Source organism: Oppia nitens, unplaced genomic scaffold (genome assembly GCF_028296485.1).
Source record: "Oppia nitens isolate AA-2021 unplaced genomic scaffold, nextdenovo-longstitch-racon4-pilon3 scaffold6_pilon_pilon_pilon, whole genome shotgun sequence".
In the NCBI taxonomy this organism is placed as follows: Eukaryota; Metazoa; Arthropoda; class Arachnida; order Sarcoptiformes; family Oppiidae; genus Oppia; species Oppia nitens.
The window spans coordinates 5,783,478-5,809,367 of NW_026533250.1; the positions used below are offsets into that span (position 1 = coordinate 5,783,478).

Genomic DNA, 25,890 nt, shown 5'->3' on the forward strand with positions numbered 1-25,890 from the left:
ATATACAGTATTATACACTATTACCTCTCTCTCTCTCTCTCTCTCTCTCTCTCTCTCTCTCTCTCTATTGATATTATAATATATATGATAAATACTACACAAGAGTGGTATTATAATGGTATATATCACACACCATCTCATATCTAATGCTCTCTCTCTCTCCCCTAATATAACATTACGAAACAATCAATAAAATTAAAAGAAATAAAATAAAATGATAAGTAAAAAGTAAAATACAATCTCTCTCTCGAAAATAAATTTTAAAATGTTTTTGTTATTTATTAAAATTATATTATTCTAATAAATTTTTTAAAATGATTAAATATTATATTATGTTGCCTGCTTTTAAGAAAATAATAAAATAATTTTTTATTATTGACGAAAATACCAAACATTATTAAAAATTAAAATTGTGCTATTTTGGAAGACAAATTTAGACCTAATTTTAGAAAAAATTATTTATTAAAAATTGTCATTTGATAAACTTACTGATTTTTACAAAAAAATAAACATCAAATATTACTCTTTAAAATTAATATTTTTTTGTTTAAATTTATTTTTATTTTAAACATAAAAATATCAAAAAAGATTACTGTTTTCTCTCTCTCTCTCTCTCTCTCTGTTTCGTTGTTAAATCTCTCTCTCTCTCTCTCTCTCTCTCTCTCTGTTTCGTTGTTAAAATTCTCTTATAAAACCCATTAAAAAATAAAGGATTTTTTCAAGTTTTTTATTTATATAAATATATAAAAGTTGTATTATAAAACTTTATACTTTAAATGTATTTGTATTTTTCTCAGTAAAAAAAATAAAATAAAGAGAGATATAAAATAAAACTTTAAAATTTAGTTTTTTAAAGACAAATTCAATCAACAATTTTATTTCAACTGTAAAAGAGATAGCATTTAGTTTGTAGAGCTCTTAAATAATAATAATAATAAAGTTTTCATAAAATCTATGAAATGATAGGCAAGTTATTTACAACAAATAAGTCTATCTCTCACTCCACTCACTATCACCCGTTTTGAGACACATACCAGTGCCAGTATTATTATATAAAAAAAAAATGTTACCAATTTTGTAGATACTGTATGACATTAATATCTGATGCCATCACACATACATTATGACACACACACACAGCAACAGCACATCCATTAGCGGCAGCGACAGCCAAGAAAAAGGCTATACTTTATTATATGTAAGTATTGATAGAGAGAGAAAAAAAAGACTATTTAATAAATAATATCTTAAAAAAATACTAGTCTTAAGATGACTGAGTGAATGAGTATTACCACTCACTCAGTCACACTCATACAGTATGTATGTATATAAGTACAGTATATGAGCGCATAGGCCATCATCATCATCAGCAGCACCAGTAGTAGTACCAGTGCTTAAATACATCAAGAAATGGCAGATAACGAGTGGTTGTGTGTGTGTGTGTGTATCGTTAGTAACAGTGCACTCAATGGCTATACAAAGTGTACAATATATATATAAATATATAAATGGATGTATTTATAGAGTTAAAGACTAAGTTGGTGATGTTGGGGGGGGGGGTAGGAACTGGCATTTAATAGGGGGTAGGGACCAAACATGTAATGAGCGACCAGTGCTTGGATGTAGTACTGTATGTGCAGCACACGAGAGATAACAGACACATACAGACAAAAATAAAGTATATATTAGTTGACTTCAACTTCTTCTTCAAACTTCTTGTTTTCGCCGATAAAAGACAAGAATAACTGGTATTTTTCAAAGACATTGCCAACCAATTCAAGTGTCAGTCAATTCACATCCAATAGTTTTTTTTTTTTGAAAAAAAGTTTCGATACCTAATAGTGGAGTTGTCTATTGAAAAACGACTCTCTCTTTTCATTTCATTTTATATTTTTTTCTTTCATTTTCTTTACTACTTATTCTGATTGCTTAATAGGCTTATACTGTACTTATATGTTAGACACCATCATCATCATCATCAACAACATCAATGATGATGATGGCACTGGTATATCAAAAGTTACATAAAAAATAACCTGCCATTCAATTCAATGTGTTTGAAATAAAATGCTGTTTAAGACAAGTCTTATGTGAGATGCAAATGAAATGATGAACCACTTTGTATAGACCTCTCTCTCTCTCTCTCTCTCACTTCAAAAAAAGTTTAATACACTCTCTATTTTTTTTTGTATAGTTATTATCATTCATAAAAAACAGCACACATTTCATTATATCAAATACAATACAATAAAGAAATGGATGTCCAATAATATATATATGAAATAGCGAAACGTCTATCAAAACTCTCTCTCTCTCTCTCTCTCTCTCAAACACATAAGAGATTGATAGCTAATAATAATATAAGAAATAATAAGAATAATATAAAAACTAAAATAAATAACTCCAAGAAAAAAAATTTCAATAACAAACAAAACAAAACAATATATATATATATATATATATATATATATATATATATATATTCGTGAATTCAATAGATTTCTCATTCAATCCTAACAAACAAAATATATAAAAACCCCTTATAATAACAAGTGAAGTACAAAAAATTGATTTTCCCATTATTTTCATATTATATATCAACTAACAAAAAAAAACTAGAAATAACTTTTGTATAATATTATATATATATATATATATATTAATATTATAGATGCCCTCATCAATTGCCATTATTAATTAGAATATATATATATTTAAAAAAATATATAGAAATAATAATTTATATATCAAACAAACAACAAAAATGTTAGCGTATATACAACAATACAAATACCACTCCCTTTTTTTAAAAAAAAAAAAACATATTAAATACCTATTGTTAACAAAAACTAAAATATATATCTATATAATAAAATGATTCATTTTTTTCTAATAATATAACAACAAAAATAATTAATTTAATGCAATTGTTATCAATAATACCAACAACAACAACAAAAATCGTGTAAACCATTTCTCTAAAAAAATTTTTGATATTTTATTTTAAATATATATAACATTTGTGTGATTGAGCAAAAAAAAAAATGAATCAATTTTTTCAACAAAATTTTTTTTATTTATTAGCAATTTATTAGCAGCAAAATATATATATATATATTATATATAATTTAAATTATAAATATATAATTATATAAACTATTTATAAACTTAATAAAACAACACATACCTGTTCGGGTTAGTGGGGGTAGTATTGTTGTTGTTGTTGGTAATGGCGGCACTACTTTGGCTACTACTGTGCCTCTGGTGCCTGATGTGTGCGTCCTCGCGCTCGTGTATGAAAATGGCCGACAGGGCGGCCGTAGACGAGGCCGGCGGCTCGTAGTACGATATTTTCAGTAGTCGGTCGTCCAATTTGTTTTCGGTATTGTGCGCTTTGGCAGCCGATTTCAGGTCAATAAAGGCAACGGTGGCGCACACGCCTCCCTGTGCAACATCGCCACCGCCGCCGCCCGCGCCAATCAATTGGCCACTAGACGATGGCCCGTTACTGGCCTCGCCGGCGGCCAATATCTTGACATTTTGAACCTTTCCATATCTAAATAATAATAGGTTACCGAAGAAAAAATAAATAAATAAAACAATTATATAAAAATTATATTTAAATAAAACAAAAAGTGATTAAAATCTAATGTTATATAAAATTTTTATTTTTTTACTGCAATTATTATTATTACTGTATGTTTATATAATTGCAATCACTTTTAATATTATTTATTTTTTAAGCAATTATACTGTATATATATATATGTATGTATAATGTGAATATTTAAAAATAATAATATGAGAAAAAAATGATTTATATATTTGATAATAATACTTATATTAATAATAATTATTATTATTATTTTAATATATTGTTAATTGTATAAATATCATATATATATGTTAGTTAGTATAATATATATATAAATTATATGCATTTATAACAATTTTTCAATGCCAAAGTTATCAAACGATATATATATTATATATAATAGAAAACTACACATAAATAAAAATACTAAAAAAATTTTCACAGAAAAGCAATAACTTATAATTTATTTTCTCAATTATAACCGATATATATTTTAAGTGTATGTTTTACATGATTTTTTCATTGAAAAAAATTATTTTTATTTTTTTAAAAAATACATTTTTATCTCAAGTATATCTGTGTGTGTGTGTGTGTGTGTGTAAATAAGTGCCATATATTTATTATATTTATATTATATATACACTTAAATATATGTATATTATATATATATATATATATAGACTGTCTATCTCACGACATGAATACACCTAACATTTTTGATTTTCTAGTAAAAAAATAAAAATAAAATAAAGTGCTATTTTTAAGTCACCTAAATTTTTTGATTTTTATTGCCTCAATTATGACAAAAAAAATAATTATAAATAAATTTATTATAATAAATATTTATATATATATATATTTCAGATACTGAATCCAAATATAATGTTTTAAATAACACACATATTTCTTAATAATAATAAATAATAATAAATTATTTTTTTTTCATCTATTTGTCACCACCACTGTATGCCAAGTCATAGCCGTACTAAAAATATAATATATACACACATAAGCCATATAAACATATATAACAATGTATTGCCCAATTACTAACAAACACAGAGCACTGGTAGTTTATATATATAATATATAGACGTAATTTTCTCACATCTATCTATCTMTCTCTCTCTCTCTCTCTCTCTCAAAATGACTGCTAACTTATCATATTATATATGATATATCATATCATATAATGTATATAATAATATATTTATTGATCATCAAAATTTTATTTATATGTAACTAATTTTGTCGACGTTTACAATACAACATAACATAGAGATAGAAAAATCATATTAAAAATCCCCATCTCATCGATGATCTATCTATCTATCTATCAGTACTACTACTACTAGTAGTAGTATATAGTTGTAGTAGTAATAGTCAAGTCAGCACCGGTTGGTTAAGTCCATGTTCTCAGCCATTGCACAGTCAGATTGCATGAGATAGTGAGTGAGAGAGAGAGAGAAAAAAGGCTGACTATAATATGTATGTGTGTGTTGCTAACTGAGCTCTCCATCATATCATACACAACAGTATACTACTATACCCTACACTATATACAACCAACAAAATTATATACAAATATTATATTTTGGACATTACATGATATAGCCCTATAACCTTTGGACATGGACATTTACAATTTATTTATTTTTATTTTTTTGATGACATTTATTATTATTTTAGTTCATACATAAACACACACACAGAGAGATAGTTAGACATAAAATGTCTCATTTTATTTTAATGCCATTATGTACTGTATATAAATGTATAGCTAAGTTGTGTGTATGCCATGAAAAGCCAACACACCATACAAGCACTTGTATATCATATATATATATATATATATATATATATATATATAGGACCAGGGTTGGAAAAATACCAAGGTTTCAAAATTTCACTTTTTGTATAATACAGTAAATGCATGTATTATACTAATTTAAAAACCAATGAATATTATGTTTTTAAAAAAATTATTTAATAATATTTAGTAAAATATAATTTCTAGAAAATGCATTATTATTATTATTGTATCGTTATTTCTAAATTATAATAATCAAATAATTTAAAATAAAAAAAAATAATATAAAAATCTATATTTATCATATAAAACATGATTTTTTTGTTGGTCATGTATTTTACATTGCATTATATACAGTGTATTATATAAAACATTTTGTTTTTCTGCCAACACTGTATAGGACTGCCATTTCATATTATCATCGATTGCATGCATACTCCTAGGCTGCTGTATGCCAGCGCTTATATACCAATAGCACTGGTAGTATAGAGACAGTGAGTGCATGTGTTGTGTGGGGAGGTTTTGGGTTAATAAATACTGTAATGGCTGTAATGTATTTGAAAAATATTTGCAACATTTTTCACAAACACAATGAATAATATATATAAAGTATTTGAGAAAATAAGAAAAAAATGTTAATTATTTATTATTTTTTAATAATATTTTAATAATAATAATATGTATGATTATATTTGTAAAATATAGTGAATGTACTGTACATATAAAGTAATATTGCAAACAAACAAACAAAAAATATTATATTTGCAAATTTGGTTACAACAAAAAATACTTAACTAATGCTAATCATAATAATATACAAATATATATATATATATATATATAACTAATGTCTAAACTATGAGAGAAATACAACATAAAAAACATAAAGAGAAATGAAAAAAAGGTTTTTACATTTAAATAAATAAATTTTTAATTCAATGATTGTTTTTTACAGTATATCTCTAACGTAGAAATAGTTTATAAAACAATACATATATATATATTTTCCACAGAGACATACATGTATAAACAATCATACGATAAATATAATATATAATGAATATATATACTGTATTATATATCTTATTTGAAATTTAAAATTAATATTAAATTTAATATATACCGATTCTGGGTAATAGCTATCTATATATATATATTTTACCATCAGTAATGTTATTTGAAACAAACAACAACAAAAAATATCATATATATATATATAGTATAAGTGACTTAATGTTTCAACAACAACAACAAAAAACATTATATTTTATTTTTCTTATTATAAATTATATATATAATAGAAAATCCAAATCTAATTATTTGATATCCGTATGTAAATTGTTGTAACAAAACAATAACAAAAAAATTGCTTAAATTTAAAAATAAATAATCAACTAAAAATAACCACTATTACAAAATATAACATTAAATTTAATATATTATATATATATATATATATATATATATATATATATGATAGTAGTATACTGTATTTTAATATATGATATATAACCTTATTTATACATACATATAAAATGTATAATCGAAACAAAAACAAAATAATCACTATTAAAAAAATTTAATGATACATAAATAATAATTTTAATAATAATAATAATATCATGGGCTATGGTGTGCATGTGTGTGTGTGTGGGGGGTTTCCGGGTATATACCACTACTATATATAAATCTTCACATAATACCCTTAAAAATAATAATAATTTTTCCCAATACATAACACCCGAAAAAATCAATTGTTTTTTACTATTTTCTAATTTTAGTTATACAGTATATATAGATATATGCTTAAAAAAATCAATCATATCAATCACAAAAGTTCAATTCAATTCAAATTTTTTTGTTGTTGTTATATATATTAAAATCACTGGCAGTTTAGTTGTTATGCTTGTATACAGAGTGAAAATTTTTTAGATATTTTTTCATTTTATATTTATTACAAGTAAAACTACATTTGAATGGCACAACCATTAACACGACTGCGTTGTGTTTGGATCACCAGTTTCTCGATGGAAAGGGAGGAAACACAACACAACACATAGTGTATAGAGAAAAATAAGAGGACAGACATTACAGATATATATATATATATATATACAGTATATATATAATATATAAAACACAACACATTTGCTTCCATGAAATTTATTGATTGCCTTATATATATATGTCTAATATGATGTGTGTTTCTCCTACCAGTGCTCTGTTAGTATTACATAAATATATTTTGTATTAAAAGTTATATATATTATGTTGTAAATGCTAAATACTAAAATGAATAACATAATAATAATAATAATACTATTTATTAAATAAAATGAGACAAAAATCAAAAAATATCAATCGCCTGTATATGAAAATGAAATCAACTAAAAAACTAAAATATTATACACTTTGTTGTTGAAAAACTACTACTTATTTCCTATGGATTCACTCACACACACACATAGTATAGCCTTATATGTATAATAAAATTTTTCTCTGTATATGGCATCCAACAAAATATTTTGTTGTCGATGTTAATAATATTATTTTTGCAGCACTACTACGGTTTATACTGTATATAATATTTAATATTATAGTTGGAGAAGCCATACTCATACACATACTAGTGCTGGTCATACATACAGTGTATATATACATATATATAATATAGTCAATAGACAGGAATATAATATATCCAGAAAATACTGCTTAAAGCCATTCATTCGCTTTATAACTTTCCAACTTTTATAATAATAAAACTTTTCATATATGAATACATGTATTATCGTATGTGTGTGTTGTATAGTATACACAGTATATATATATATATAACCAGCACTGGTATTTCTCGCACATCACTTTGTATGCCCAGTTTGCCTCCAACATTACTTTGGGTATATACAGTATATATATATATACTGTATATATATCCTATCCTCCATATCCATTGCTTTAGTAGTGTTTCTCATTTTCCAACAACACATACACACACACAAAGATCTATCTATCTGTTCAATCAATACCATTATAACCCACTGAGAGTCATGTATTAGATTTTTCTCTAACAGAAAGCCAGTGCTGGTAGTAGTTGTAGTAATAGTGGTTATAATGTATATACACTGTATATGGCATATACTTGGGAACAGCAGCATACATACTGTACATACAGTATATAATACCAAACCTCGATAGAAAGAAAATGAGCACTGGGTAGTAGTACTAGTATTAATAGTTTATACTGGTTTTGTTGGAGAGAAAATGTATATATATATATATATATAATATCATTGATCAGTCACTCCAGTGCTCCCTGTTCCCATTGCTGTAAAGACATACAGTGCTGYATATATATATATATAAAGGAGACTATAGGAAAAACAGGGAGAGAGAAAGACTTATAAGTGTATGTGCTGTGTGTATATATATATATATATATATAACAAAATATAACAAATACATTATATGTATTATTTTATATATATATATATGATATCTAGTTATATATGTGTATTAGAGGACAAGTGATCCCTGAGCAATAGATATATATATATATATATATATATATATATATATACCAGGTATATAAATATATAATAAAACAGGACATTAATATGTATATTATACAATCCTATGGTAGGACTGTATATACTACAGTGGTATCTGCAGTGTATATATATATGTATACATATATATATATATATATATATATATATATATATAAAGTGAAAAATCAGAAAATAAAAATGTTTATACTTGTATAATACAACTAATATTAATTGATATTATAAAACGTGAAACGAGAAAAAGCAATTTGGGGACTCTCATTTAAGTTTTTCTAGGGGCTCTCTATATTCACATAATATAAAGAGAGAAACCTACCAGTGCTGATGGCAAGTTTGACTAGTGCTATAGAGCCGATTCTACAAACACACACACACACTCGCCATACCAGTGCTTTTCATCATCATCACCAGTACCAACAACAGTAGTATGCTATGTGTATGTGCCTCTGAGGCTCAGCTCTCTCACTCACTCTCTCATTGTATATACAGTATATATATTGCCATCAAACACACACACACACAACAGTCAGCTCATACCCCTCCATACATACATAAAAGGTCACCTTCAAGCCCGATAGCTCTCGAGGAAGGGCTGTTACATTGCCCTTTCCATTGCTTTTCGCTAATATAATAATGTCGACTCGTCCGTCGGGTTATACATTCATACACACACAAACACATACATACATACTCTCTCTCACTTTGCACAGTCCCTATCCATCTCCCCTCCCGTCCTTCAATTTAGGCCTCTCTTTCTCACTCATATTTTTTTCACATAACAAAAAACACATCAAACATTTGGCTTAAATAATAATAAAAAAAAATTATTTTTAACACTTGAGGGCTAATACACCAATGGATAGATAGGTATATACATACATATATAAACACACTGTACAGTGGGTGAGTGGTAGTAGCTCAGTAATAGCGAGTGAGTGAGTGTGTGAAATAGTCGGCAATGGGGATGGGATAGGGAGAGAGGACAGTCAACAACAAGAAATAAAGAGAGAGATGATATTCAAACCGTTTTTTATTTCAAAAAAAAACTTTTTCCCAGTTTAAACATTTTTGGCTAATATTATCTGTAACTTGGATTATATATATTTAACTAACTATTAGACCATATAATTAAATTAACCGAAATTATTTGCTGCTAATAATAAAATAACAACAACAAAAATATATTTTATTATAAATTTATATATATATATGTACTGTATATGTGATATTCAAGTTTAATGATAATTATACTTAAAAATGATAATAAAAATGCAAATAATACATTGAACACACATATTATGATTACCAGACTCTCTCTCTCTCTCTCTCTCTCTCTCTCTCTCTGTATGTATATTATCATTAAACAGTTTTAAGCGTTAAAATAAATATAAAAATTTTTAAATATTTATTTTAAAAACAACGATAATCACTATTTTATAATTTAATTTTAATACCATAGTATATATAAACAACACACACATCAGTGCAATAGTTTGCAGTCCCAGAGATAAACTTTTTTTTTCTCAAATATTACAATATATTATTTAGTAGAAAAATTGTAGAGAAATTTAGTACTACATTGAAATAATGTTAATCTATAATAAAAATGATAATAATACTGTATATACCGGTATATATATAAATTGCTTATCAATTATGTTTGGTTTATCGCTGCTAGACTTCGACTATATGCCTGTATTACTGGTTATTGTATAAATAAATTATATTTATTTTATTTTGTTATCTAAAAATATGTCCCACAATATAATTATGACCACACAAACCAACCACTTTATATACTACACCTCTAACCTAACTAACTAACAGTTCTCTCCCCCTACCATAACTAATTTAACAATAGCATCTGGACATTCATATAAATAATACATTACATAATAATAATAAAAACTACTGGTATAACTACTACTACTATTATCACTGGTGCATAACACATACACAGATAAAAAATATATTTATATTACTATTCCATAGCATAACTGGCCAAACAAAACAAAAAAAAACTAAATATCATGACTGGCCATTTTATAAATATATATATATATACTAGCCCGAACCATCATTATCTCCAACAATATGCAAATATATATATATACTGTACACACATATATACAAACGCATAATTAGTTTTTTTCAATATATATGCAAAAAAAATACAATACAAGATATAACTCATTCAACCTATGGGATGGGTATGATATGATGGTATTGTATGCATGAATTATTATGCAAATTACTGGTACTTTTACATGTATATGTGTACTGGTATTAGATGATAACCCTAACAACATTGTATGGCAATGTATCCACACTCACACACACACACAAAATATCATAAAAATAAATTTATAATCTATATATATATATTAAAAGCACAGGTAGATTATTAAAGGAATGGTATGTAAGGAAAAACACATTACCTTTGGAAGTGTTCGATGATCCTGTCCTTACGTATATTATCGGGCAAATTTCCGACCCATAAGTGTCTGGTCTCCCTTACCATTGTCTATCGGCCAATGTGGTCAGTGTTTAGGCGGTGGTGGTGCAATCGTGTCACCCACACCCGTCCTTTAAATCAACACTGGACTATTGTTTGTATTTTTAAAAGTTAATTATGGGGCTACGGGTGCTGCTCTATCGATTGGACACAGATAGACACACACATAAACAACTGGATCAACATACAAACTGGACTTTTATTTTTTAATGGGAGGGTTAACCCTAACCTGTGTCCACCCGTGTGATGTTGAAAACCTATTTGGTATACTAAAACAATAACAACAAAAAAAAACTTTTTTTTTATTTGGGAGGTTATATGCAATATAAAAAAAACACACACACACAAACAGATAGATAGAGCACAGGTATGTGTAGCAGAAACCACTGGATAGATAGATATATATATATTTCAAACAATATATATATATATAACAACAATAAAATTGGTCACAAATATGTGTTTTTGGTTTTTTTATATATAACACAAAATGCAATGAGAGATATCCACACAACAAAAATTTTTTAATTATAATTATAATAATGATATCCACAATCGTCTCAATAATTATAATAATAATAAATTAATAGCAATATTATCCTCGATTGCTGTCGATTATGATAATACATGATATATATATCCAGACACACACTATATATATATGTTATAAACAAAAATAAAACTGTTATCCACTGTGGACTGGTAGGTACTGTAGTGATGGCGGTTAAATGTGTGAACTGGTAGGTTTTTTATATATTTTGGTTTAGTTGGTTATAATGGATGTGCACCTAAAACAATTTGGTCACATCTCAAGTGTTGCTGTAGTGGACATCAATGTATGAACAAATAATTGGTGACAAATAATAATACATTATTATTATTATTAATATAATAACTATTAAACATAGATTTAGTAGTAGTATTGGTAGTAGTATTGGTAGCACTAAACATAATAATCATTATATGGTATATCTATATATATTTGTCGATAAGTTTTATGTATTATTATGTATTAATTAATTATCGCGTTTCTTATAATAATAATAATAATAATAAATATATATTTTTGTATTAATTAATTAATTAATAGTGAGACACAAATTAATAATAAAACGTTTAATACAGTAGTGTATGAAACACATAGCAAATAATATTATTATTAGTAGTATTGTGTATTGTGTTGGCTATAATAGTAATAACGTTGTGTGTACTGACTGTAGTACACATTATGACTGCCTATCAAGCACTGGCTGTCCTCTCGTAACGTGTAATTATGCTCAACACATACTATATACAGGCCTACCAGTGCGCGCCTTAAACACCATTAGATTGTGTGTGTGTTGTCGTTGTTGTTTACGGTGGGTAAGTGCCATTTTTATCAGCTTTATAGGGTAGGTTAGCTCTCAAACATACACTTCCCTGTATATAGTAATGTAGTAAACCTACACTGATGGGCTTACACTGTAAAAGCCTGTAAAATATTATCCCAACTACTAGTGCCCCAGTGTGTCAACTAAAGTTACCATCAACTTAGCAGGTAATACACGTCACACATATACCCTAACCAGTATTTTTTGTGTTGTTGGTACCCATGATGGCTGCCGATCACCAGTTAATATAAGCACCAGTAGTCTGGTATAATACAAAAGGATCGTATGATCTATGGGCTAACAGAGTGCGTGCGCGCGCGCCTGTAGTTTATAGCGCCAGCTGTTTAGTAATGAAACTATTAAATGGTGTAATCAATAGGTGTTTTTAGTTTTTAATTTTATTTTTTTTTTGATTAACATTTTTTGGTTTTTTTTGTTATATAACAACATATACTGTAATTAATACAATAAACAGCTCTATCTATAGGCATACCAGTGCTTTAATACAGTATATATTGCTAATACTACCAGTGCTGGTTTAAATTAGTACTAAAAAAATTAGCCAGTTAAACTAAATAAATAAATAATATATTCACACACACACACATAAACACATGATATAATAAATTATTATTAATACATAATATATTTATAATATATAATAATTATATCAAAGAGCATACATTTTTTATACATTTATATCAATTTTATATATATTATATTTTTTAACTATTCATATATATATATATATTACTTATACTGTGTATTATAATAATACTATATATTTATTATAATAAAACAATAAATTATTTTTACAAAATTATTATTTGTGTATTTTATTATTAGTATTAAAAAAAAATATTTTTTTAATGTTTAAATTGTTATCAAAATTCAATAATTTTATTATTTTCAATGTTAATAGAGAGTACAGTATATATATATTTTTTTCTATGTGTGCAATGAATAACTAAGTATTGAATAATTTTTTTTGTAATTTTTTTTCAATTTTGCTATTAAATTATAGTACAGTAGTATTAAAAATAACAGTAATTATTATTAACGCAATAGCCATCGCATCAACAAAAAAATATAAATGTATGATATATTTGACTGTCAATGTTGTTGTTATTATTATTATTGTGTGTATATTAATGTTTAAATGATTTAATGTGTTTTGATGTCTATATGAATGTCTATAAGTTATAGACACATATAATTTAATACTACTGTACTGTACTCTCTAGGCTAACATTTTTATTTATTTTATTTTTTTTACATACATTCAGCTATTATCATATAATACCAGTGTTTGAATGCATAACACATTTAAATACCATTTAAACAATACATTTAATGTAAATATAAATACTGTTGTATTTGTTTGAAGTTTATTATTATTATTATTATTAAAACAACATAAATATATTTATATATATTATTTGTTAATTAATTGGGGTTTTTTAATGTATTATTCGTGACCCCCTCCCTCCTAACACATACAATGCATTTAAGTTATTATCAGTGATGGATCAGCTGCTGCTTCTACTGATGGACAACAATATTGTGGCCACCAATTGATTGTCGATTTTTTTTAAAAAATTTTTTATTTTAAGATTTGTTTGCATATATTTATAGACAGGCAATCATTACTACTACTACTGGCCATCAAACCATCGGTTGACCGACCAATTGGTCAATTGATCATTCAGTTATCATATAACCTAAAGAAGAAAATATTATGTCTTTGATCTGATCTGACGGCAAGACTCCAACGTATCCGACAACAACAATAACAACAGCAACAACAAGAAGCACATCCCATACGTCAGACACACATCCTATTGATACTTAACTTAATGCCAATACTGTCCGATAGTGGCGGCGGAGGCGGCTATCCGTTGATGATGGACAACACAATGTTGTTGAACGGTATGCGTCAGTTGGGTTCGACCGAGTCGTGGACGGATGATCTGCCAGTTTGCGACCGAACAGGTGTTGGTACTCAACCGAATCACGTCTACAGTCGTAACGGTTCCCGACAAGAGGGCCATCACTGCGAAGACCGTAGCTTTCATTTCAATGTAAACTCGACGACCAGTTTCTATGGTCTGTTCGATGGACATCAGGGTCAGAGTGCGGCCAATTTTCTGGCCCAACATTTGCCCGCCGATGTTCTACTCGAACCGTTACCCGAAACGTCGACCGACGCTGACGTCCACAATCTCTTCAAACAGGCCTTCGAATCGGTCGAAGGCGAGTACTTTCAGTCGATAGACGTATCGTTGGCCGAGAAGACATCACTTGGCTTTCAAATACAAGGAATGAGTCAAACGGAGGCCTACGAAACCTTTCCCGAGATTGTTGATCGATTGAGTACTGTATCGGCCAAAGTTTCGTCGGGAACTACTGCCGTTGTAGCCCTTGTCCACTGTAATCGTTTGCATGTGGCCAACGTTGGCGACACAAAGGCCATATTGTGCAAACTTGATCAGTCGGGCGGCTATTCAGCCACTCAACTATCTACCGATCACGACCTGAACAACGACGACGAACTGTTGCGTCTCCAGAAGCTCGGCCTCAATGTTGACTATTTGCGCGAACGGCAACAAATCGGAAACATATCCGTCACCCGTTGTTTCGGTAACTATTTAGTCAAAGCCGGCTACAGTGATATGGCCGATTTGTGTATGGCCACTGACGAACCGGTAATCGCTGTTCCGGCCATCAAATCTGTACCAATCGACAACAGCGTACAGTTTCTTATATTGGCTTCCGGTGCCGTATTTAGGACACTTGAAAGTGCTACCGGTTCGCCACAAGTGAACAGTGATATCGTCCGAATGGTTGGCGAAGAGTTCAAAGTTCAAAGCACACTAACCGGTGTCGCCCAGGCTGTCATCAACAAGATTTGTCGCATACATCAGGACTACTTTCTGACCGAAATGAACAATCCGGCTCTGCCGCAGTCCAGCCGCCAGATCGACGATCTGACACTAATGGTCCGCAACTTTAATCATCCGCTGGTCAACGGTATCTCCAGTCCGAACAGTCGATCGCCGTCGCTGTCGACAATGCAACGGCGTTTCGACGAACAATTGCACATTTCGGTTACCGACGGTCCTGCTGGCGGTGGCACCAATACCGACGATGAAGACTTCGGTATTGCCACCAGTGGCCATCAGATTGGCTATCGTAGCCGTTCGGCGTCAAAAACGCTGATGCAATCGACAACACCGGTACCGGAAATGTCGGTCACGACCAATGATGACCTGATATTGCCGCCAACGTTCGATGATTCGTCGGCCAATACAACGACCACCAATACGACAACAAATACGACGACAAATTCGACCGACTTTGAGGAACGAGGTTTTAATTCACAAAAAGCCGATCCATTGGATTTGGACTCCGATGGACGGGTAGCTTCCTATGTAAAGTTTGACGACTTTTTGGATGCAATCGAACTGGCCAAACAAGACGGTACCTATCAGGACTTTACGGTCACCAATGGTGGCTCAACTATTACTACTGGTGCTGATTAAATAGCTCACTAATCGCCGTTAGTTATCCCTAAAATAGGATAGTCTTATCTTCACTATCTCTCTCTCTCTTTCTCTCACTATCTACTACTGTTGTTCCTCATAAATACCGTACCATTAACTATACAGTAGAGATATACTTACCGATACTGTACTGTATATAATATCTGTCACTATACAAACAAACAACACAAAAAAAATTATAAAACAAATTTTTAACGTACAATAAGTAAATGAATTGTTTTTTTTTGTTTAATTAATTAAATATTAATGTTTTTTTTTTAAGATCATCTCTCAATTTTTAAGCTATAATTTATATATATTATGTTATATTAATTACTGTAGGCTTTTATATGTGACAAATGATAAGATATTACTTTGAATTACAAAATAAAAGACATACAGTGTTAGATCGGATCGGATCAGTGGATATATTCTTCGACATATATATATATATATAGAAATAATGGGTGTTTATTATTATTATTATATAATTTAAGATAATATGTATATATATTTACAGTACCACTATATTACTACTTATGTCGTCCTATCACAAAATGTTTAAAAAAAAATTATTGGATATTTTTCTAAAAATGATTGTTACATTATATCAAATTTAACTTAAAAAAATCCTAATTATTTTCAATTATTTTATTTTTATCAAACAAAAAACAATTAATTAATTAATTTGTATTATTATATATTTGTTTCTTTTATTATTATTTTTTGTTTCACTTGTTAGATATCTTAGTTTTAATTTATATTACCGGTAATTATTTTTTGTTTATTTCTGATTAATTTATGTCTATAATAATAATAATTATTATTCTCCTGTTTAAATATATTATAGCCATAGAGTGCAAATGTAAATCAATCATTGATTATTGAATAAATTAATAAATAATAGAATCAGTTAATTAGTTGCTTGAAAATCTCAACAAAAAAAATTTAATTCAAGTAATTTTTATTAAATTATAAAGTATTACAAACTTTTTGTTTTCTTCAAAATATTATTATATTAAATTCATTTAGTTTTTTTTAATAATTAATTCTTAATATTATTATTAGTATTATTACAGAAAAAATTATTATTACTATCCATCAGTGATACTAGTGTTTCGTTTTTCATATGAATCACACGAAACTTGTCTTTTGACGGCAATTTGTCCACCAATTCGGTCAAATCGGCCGAATAGTATTCAATATAATCGATTTTCGACTTATATCGACGCGCGTACAGGCGCTCAAACACTGGCACCGGCAGTGTATTTGTCGGTATCTTTCGTAGTATGGTCTCAAATCGGGCGCCCAGTGCTCTCAGCCGATTGTCATAATTCAATCGTAAATGTTTTTCGCCACTATTCTCGTTGTGTTCGACATCCAGTATCTTTGGCGACAGTTCCTCAAGCAGTTCAATCAGTTTACCGAATCCAAAATCACTGACCCGACACTGTCGACTGTAGAATCGATGATAGGCCGGTATAAACATAGAGAAGCCCAGCTCAAAGTCAACCGATTCTTTCGAATCGCGCAACAATTTGATCACTTCCTGTTCAAAATAGGTTGTCCTCTTGTGCTGTTCGTCTGAACGCTCACGTTTCGGCAGAGCCAGCCACTGGTCATTGCTGCCGAACGGTGTTATGGCTACCGTACCTTCCCATACGTCCCGCAGTATATCTTCGATCAGACAGACTCCATAGTCAGTGATATCAAACGGCTTTCCGTACAGCTGTTCGTAGGCCGCGTAAAATTCACTCAATTTCATTTTCATACCGTTCCTCGACTTCAGTACTTTGATCAGATCGTTAGCAAATCGTTTGGTCTGTTCCTTATGAGTTAGTGTTATCATACGTCCGTCGTGTTCGCCATAGATCTGGACAACGTTGGGCATGGCTTCCATTAGTTGGGTCAGTCGTTCGTAGCCGAACTGTCCGACACACAGTTGCCGTACAAAATGCGAATGATAAGTCGGTACAAACTTGATGAACGGTATGGTTGCGTGCGGTTGACTTTTCAAAAGCACTCGTACCTCTTTGGTGAAATGTACCAACGGGTTGCCACCGCTGCCGCCACCACTACCACCTGTCGATCGCTCGTAATGATGATGACTACTAGCTCTAGCGGTATCAACTGTTACCGATAGCCGGCTGGTAGTGCGATGTCTATGATGATGGTGTTGGTGTTCATGATTGGGTATCCATGCAATTGTCTTATAGCCAGTACCGCCAGCAGCAGTCGCCGACACTATCTTAACTCCCGGCACACACGCGATCATGTGTTCCAACGGAACCAACGGCTGGCTAACCGTATCGACCAGTTCGCCAAACTCGCCGTAATAACAGTCGAGAAACGTATGCACCGGTACACTGCCGGCATGTGTATCAAGCATATGATGGACACGAGTGGCCAACAATTTTAGCGATATGTTTACCGCCGGAAGTAGACTTTGTTCACCTAAAGTGCCAGCAGTTGTCTTAGTAGTCGTCGACGACGAGTAGTGTTTTAGTGTCGATTTCGGATGAACTGAACACTTGACGGCCAATTGTTGATGACCGCTGTTAGTGGCCGTCGCCAGTAATGGCTTCTTCGGGCTATGAGATCGGGTGCCGCGTCCTATGTTAAACTTCATCGTTAGTTATAATAACGTGACTTTATATACATATATATATGTATAGAGTATATATAGTTTGAAATACTAGACACCCTTTTTCATAGAGAACCTAAGTTTAAGTAAAAAGTTTTATTGTATGACTCTTTATATGACTAAATAATTACCCAAAAAATTAATATTTTTAGTTTTATTGAGTGTGTGTACTGGTATGTCATGTTATATATATTTAGATATATACTTTATATATATGTGTGAAATATTTTTTGATTATTAACTTTCAAGTTTAATCATAAATATATATTAATAAATTGATTTAAAATTGAATATTATAAGTAATGAGTTATAAATTATTATTATTATTATTATTATTAAGAATCTAATTTTAAATTTTGTATAAAAAATAATTTGCTATTTATATTTATATTTTTCATTTTATCTTTATAAATTATTTTTTTTAATAGTTTAACTTTTATTAAATTTATTATATCTTTTATTTTGTCATATTATTAATAATTTTAGTTTTTTATTTCTAAATGTAATTCAAGTATTAGTCATAGATTTTAAATTAAGTTTAAAAACAACAAAAAACCCCAATACTATTGTATATATTAATGCATTTAATTTATAAATAGTTTAATAGTTAGTAACAAAACAAAAAAATAATAATAATCAAAATGTTTATAAAAATAACTTTTATTACAAATTATTATAATAATATCACATGAATTAGTTAATATGATTCATAAATACAATAGTTTTATACATGAATAGCTCTCAATTGTCATTATATATATAATAAAATAAATATAATTTTATTAAAGGAAATTAATTACTAACGTTAATAAAAAACTTAATTTGTAGTTTATAGTTTTTTATAGTTTTTATAGTTAATATAATGTATTTAAATCAGTAATAAAATAATAGCCAAATATTAAAAGCACAAAAAAGTTGGGTTAGGTTTTGAAAAATCAATTGATGTTAAGTCTATATGACTATTAGTGCATTTGTTTGACATTTTTGAGTTAACTTTTACAAACTTGTATTACGTCTCCCAGTAGTCACCCAGTGATGCCATTTTGATGGTATACTCATAATTCATATCTAAAATTTACGATAAAAACAATTATTTTTTCCTCCGATGAACGCCTCCTCCATAAAACAGCAAAACCCCGTTTTCAGACAAACACGTATTCATAGTATGTTTGGCGCCAAAAGTTTATATAGTATTTCAATGTATTACAAATGCTTATATTATGTTAATAGTGTATTAAAAGTTATAATTTTAAACTTTCTAAACATTGTAATTTATTTAAATCATTGTAACAAATAATACTATAGATAATTTTCAATATTTTTAACAGTAAATTATATATTTAAAACTTTTATAGTTTTTTTTGTTTTTTTTTAAACAATACATATGATATTTTTATGGATTTTTTTTAATTTTTTTCACATGTTATATAATTTTTTAAAAATGTCCATTAATTACCGGAATAGTTCACATATCATCTAATAATTGTTATATTATATTAAAATAATTTATTGGTTATTAATAGTCATATTTTGTTAAGTATTTATATGTTTTTTGTTGTTGTACTATTTTTTACATATATTTCAACAATAACTATATAAGATAAATGATTATTAAAAAACTATTTTGTTATAAGATTAATAATATTTTTTATAGTATTTTATATTTGATTTAATTTTTATGTTATCAAACATTGATTGCCGACACAAATGAAAGCTATTTATATGATTGGTATTATTATTATTATTATAATTATTATAAATATTCATTAATTAGCGGAAGAGTTCACATATCATCCAATGATTGTTATATTATATTAAATAATTTATTGGTTACTAAAAATTATATTTTGTTATTATTTATATGTTTTTTTAAACGCATTTAAAACTGTTTTAATAAAATATTTTAAAAATAATTACTATTATTAATTAGACTAATAATTATATATTAATCAAATTTATAAGATTAATAATATTTTTATAGTATTTTATATTTGATTTAATTTTTAAGTTATCACACATTAATTGAAATGAAAGCAATTTATATGATAGGTATTTATATATTTAATATATGTATTAAATAAAAACTTTTTAAGTTTTTAAACAATACATGTTATATATGTTTGTTAGTATTATTTAAAAAAAAAAAATTAATAGTTTATTAATTACTATAAGAGTTCACACATACAATGTGTTGTCCATTATATGACTCATAATATCATATAATAATAGCTATATATTAAATAATTTATTGGTTAATATAATAGTCATATTTAGTTTTTTGTATGTATTTTTTTAAAAAACGCATAATATTTTCTAAAGATATTTTTTGGACAATTATTTTATTTAGTTAATCAAAGAAATAATTATTAACTAACTATACGATAAATAATACTTTTATAGTATATTTATTTTTGATATAATTTCTTTGTTAACACACATTGATTGCCGACACAAATGAAAGCTATTTATATGATTGGTATTTATATATATTAAATATATTTATTAATTACTTTTAAATATATATAATATAAAATGTGATTTTTGTTGACAGCATTGTTGGTATCGACCATTGCATTGGTTGTAATCATTGAGTCGAAAGATTTCTGTGAAGAATATCTGAAAAATGACAACAAAATTAATGTATCAATGATTTTGTATAAAGACTATGGATATGATGAAGATATGATATTATTGTTTATCGGTAACACCTACTGGAAATTGTCGGTCAAAGATAAAAACACAATTATGATTGACACCCAAAGTGCCGGTCAGTCTAATTTGTTGTCCGGTTCGGACAAATACTTTTTAGTTTGGTCTTTAAAGTTTGATATCAACAATCATGTCAATGATGATTATAAACTGCCATTTTGTCGTATCGTTTATCTACAAGTAATTAATTCATAAATAAATTGAATATTTAATATGTTTATTAATATTAATTAAACTCAACAACAAAAAAAAAATTTTATATTTGTTTAGAAAGATTTTGATTGGATTGAATCATCGTGTGATTGGAAAGTAAATATTAATGATATCCATTGGATCAATTCAACGACAGCAAAATTTCCATACATTGATGACTTAATATGGACTGTCACTAACAGATCCATTATATTTGCTAATAATCAGAAATATTATTACTATTTATTTAAAGAAAATAATTTGTCAACACATAAATATATTATTAGTTTTCATGGCATTGCCTTAACTGCGGTGAGACATGGGAAGTTTGCGGTCAATAATTATCTCGAGAACCGTTGGTCAGATCTTGCGGTCAAACATATAAAAGTTCTAGAGAATAAAAAGTTAGGAACTAGGGTCCACTTGAAAAAATTTTAGGTCCACCAGGAGGACCACAAAAAAAATAAAACATAAAAAATTTGTATTAAAAAAGTGGCGGTCAGGGAGTATCTCGAGAACCGGTGGTCAGATCTTGCGGTCAAACATATAAAAGTTCTAGAGAATAAAAAGTTAGGAACTAGGGTCCACTTGAAAAAATTTTAGGTCCACCAGGAGGACCACAAAAAAAATAAAACATAAAAAATTTGTATTAAAAAAGTGGCGGTCAGGGAGTATCTCGAGAACCGGTGGTCAGATCTTGGGTTCAAACATATAAAAGTTCTAGAGAATAAAAAGTTAGGAACTAGGGTCCACTTGAAAAAATTTTAGGTCCACCAGGAGGACCACAAAAAAAATAAAACATAAAAAATTTGTATTAAAAAAGTGGCGGTCAGGGAGTATCTCGAGAACCGGTGGTCAGATCTTGCGGTCAAACATATAAAAGTTCTAGAGAATAAAAAGTTAGGAACTAGGGTCCACTTGAAAAAATTTTAGGTCCACCAGGAGGACCACAAAAAAAATAAAACATAAAAAATTTGTATTAAAAAAGTGGCGGTCAGGGAGTATCTCGAGAACCGGTGGTCAGATCTTGCGGTCAAACATATAAAAGTTCTAGAGAATAAAAAGTTAGGAACTAGGGTCCACTTGAAAAAATTTTAGGTCCACCAGGAGGACCACAAAAAAAATAAAACATAAAAAATTTGTATTAAAAAAGTGGCGGTCAGGGAGTATCTCGAGAACCGGTGGTCAGATCTTGCGGTCAAACATATAAAAGTTCTAGAGAATAAAAAGTTAGGAACTAGGGTCCACTTGAAAAAATTTTAGGTCCACCAGGGGGACCACAAAAAAAATAAAACATGAAAAATTTGTATTAAATAAGTGGCGGTCAGGGAGTATCTCGAGAACCGGTGGTCAGATCTTGCGGTCAAACATATAAAAGTTGTTGAGCATAAAAAGTTAGGAACTAGGGTCCGCTTGAAAAAATTTTAGGTCCACCAGGAGGACCACAAAAAAAATAAAACAAAAAATTTGTATTAAAAAAGTGGCGGTCAGGGAGTATCTCGAGAACCGGTGGTCAGATCTTGCGGTCAAACATATAAAAGTTCTAGAGAATAAAAAGTTAGGAACTAGGGTCCACTTGAAAAAATTTTAGGTCCACCAGGGGGACCACAAAAAAAATAAAACATGAAAAATTTGTATTAAATAAGTGGCGGTCAGGGAGTATCTCGAGAACCGGTGGTCAGATCTTGCGGTCAAACATATAAAAGTTGTTGAGCATAAAAAGTTAGGAACTAGGGTCCACTTGAAAAAATTTTAGGTCCACCAGGAGGACCACAAAAAAAATAAAACATAAAAAATTTGTATTAAAAAAGTGGCGGTCAGGGAGTATCTCGAGAACCGGTGGTCAGATCTTGCGGTCAAACATATAAAAGTTCTAGAGAATAAAAAGTTAGGAACTAGGGTCCACTTGAAAAAATTTTAGGTCCACCAGGAGGACCACAAAAAAAATAAAACATAAAAAATTTGTATTAAAAAAGTGGCGGTCAGGGAGTATCTCGAGAACCGGTGGTCAGATCTTGCGGTCAAACATATAAAAGTTGTTGAGCATAAAAAGTTAGGAACTAGGGTCCACTTGAAAAAATTTTAGGTCCACCAGGAGGACCACAAAAAAAATAAAACATAAAAAATTTGTATTAAAAAAGTGGCGGTCAGGGAGTATCTCGAGAACCGTTGGTCAGATCTTGCGGTCAAACATATAAAAGTTCTAGAGAATAAAAAGTTAGGAACTAGGGTCCACTTGAAAAAATTTTAGGTCCACCAGGAGGACCACAAAAAAAATAAAACATGAAAAATTTGTATTAAATAAGTGGCGGTCAGGGAGTATCTCGAGAACCGGTGGTCAGATCTTGCGGTCAAACATATAAAAGTTGTTGAGCATAAAAAGTTAGGAACTAGGGTCCACTTGAAAAAATTTTAGGTCCACCAGGAGGACCACAAAAAAAATAAAACATAAAAAATTTGTATTAAAAAAGTGGCGGTCAGGGAGTATCTCGAGAACCGGTGGTCAGATCTTGCGGTCAAACATATAAAAGTTCTAGAGAATAAAAAGATATGAACTCGGGTCCACTTGAAAAAATTTTAGGTCCACCAGGGGGACCACAAAAAAAATAAAACTGCTTTTATTTCTATGGTAAACCTAGTTGCTAATAATTTCTACAGTACTATCTATGATATTAAATATATATTAGATTAACTCAATTAAATGTTATAAATATTTATTTATATAATTTTTTAAATATTACAATAAAAAAAATATTACATTAAAATATTTATAATTATTACATTAAAAATATATTTATAATTATTACAATAATAATATTTTATAATTATTACATTAATAACATATTTATAATTATTACATTAAAATATTTATAATTATTACAATAATAATATTTTATAATTATTACATTAATAACATATTTATAATTATTACATTAAAATATTTATAATTATTACATTAATATATTTATAATAAAATTAATTTAAATTATTATACATTTCGATAATTAATTTGTTAGTTTCTAAAATATCAATTTTAAAATGCGAAACATCAGTAACTGATGAAATATCATGTAGTTCCCTATCGCTGTTATATTTCTCTTCTGTAAAATTTTCTATTAAATCCTTTATATAGCCACGTGTATTTTCAATATACTTTTTGGATATAGTCATTAATTGGTTGCCATTCATTATTGCATAAGTATTTGCAAAAACACATAGACCACATGAAGTTCCATCAGGTTGCTGATAACAGTTAGACGAGATAATAAACTTCCATTCACTCTGTATAAATATCTCCTCGTTTTTTATTAAATATATAATTTTAACTATTTTAATTAAAGCATATATTGCTATAACATAATCTGATATTTTACATTCTTTAGATAATGAGTCAAATAAAATTATATTTTTGAAAGTTAGATCTAGAACACCTAAAATATAGTGTTCTTTTATTGAATGCATTATAATATTTGTATGAATAACAACAAAAATTATGTTTTTGTTATATAAATTTTTATAAAATATATTTCTATTTAATAATGTATAAGCATCATTTAGAACGCAATTTAATGAAAAAGCACCTAAAACACCTACTTTATTGTTTAAATTAAATTTTTTAATTAATGCATTTATACTAAGTTCAATAATGTCATCATTTATAAATTTTTTAGGTGATAAACTTATAAAATTATTATTAAAATTATAATTTTTAATTTTAATTTTACTAATAATCATATCAAAATCATAACCTGTTTTAAATTTTTTACAACTAATTTTTCTATTTTTTTCTGTAAATAATTTCATTGCAAAAGATATATTTAAATCATAATTAACTTCACTTCGATCATTTATTTCTATCATTTCTATATCGCTATCGCTACTGATACTTTTATCTAATTCACTATTTAATGTTTTATTTTCAATTTCATCTATTTTATCTAATTTTT

General features: G+C 28.2%; 3 protein-coding genes across 3 annotated transcripts in view; 1 reads left to right on the forward strand and 2 right to left on the reverse strand.

The window, feature by feature from the left end:
• Positions 1 to 12,469, reverse strand: part of LOC128962086 (serine-rich adhesin for platelets-like) — an 84,620-nt gene extending 72,151 nt beyond the window's left edge. The window contains exons 1-2 of the mRNA XM_054308419.1: positions 11,410 to 12,469; positions 3,188 to 3,556 (exon numbers count right to left, since the gene is read on the reverse strand). Of these exons, the coding sequence (XP_054164394.1) occupies positions 3,188 to 3,556; positions 11,410 to 11,492 (452 nt within the window). The 5' untranslated portion in view covers positions 11,493 to 12,469. The remainder of the gene's footprint in view (positions 1 to 3,187; positions 3,557 to 11,409) is intronic.
• Positions 12,470 to 14,315: 1,846 nt separating this feature from the next.
• Positions 14,316 to 16,866, forward strand: LOC128962088 (TGF-beta-activated kinase 1 and MAP3K7-binding protein 1-like). Its single transcript, XM_054308421.1, has one exon. The coding sequence runs from the start codon at positions 14,713 to 14,715 to the stop codon at positions 16,396 to 16,398; it is 1,686 nt and encodes a 561-aa protein (XP_054164396.1). The 5' UTR covers positions 14,316 to 14,712; the 3' UTR covers positions 16,399 to 16,866.
• A 589-nt stretch (positions 16,867 to 17,455) lies between these two features.
• LOC128962089 (meiosis regulator and mRNA stability factor 1-like) lies at positions 17,456 to 19,140 on the reverse strand (the record flags this gene model as incomplete). The annotated part of the gene is made up of 1 exon (XM_054308422.1): positions 17,456 to 19,140. A coding segment is annotated over exon 1 (1,572 nt), but the record flags the coding sequence as incomplete, so codon positions are not given.
• Positions 19,141 to 25,890: the final 6,750 nt, after the last annotated feature.

Excerpts from the sequence above, each read along its gene's own strand:
- LOC128962088 (XM_054308421.1), top strand. The coding sequence starts at position 14,713 with ATGCCAATACTGTCCGATAGTGGCGGCGGAGGCGGCTATCCGTTGATG.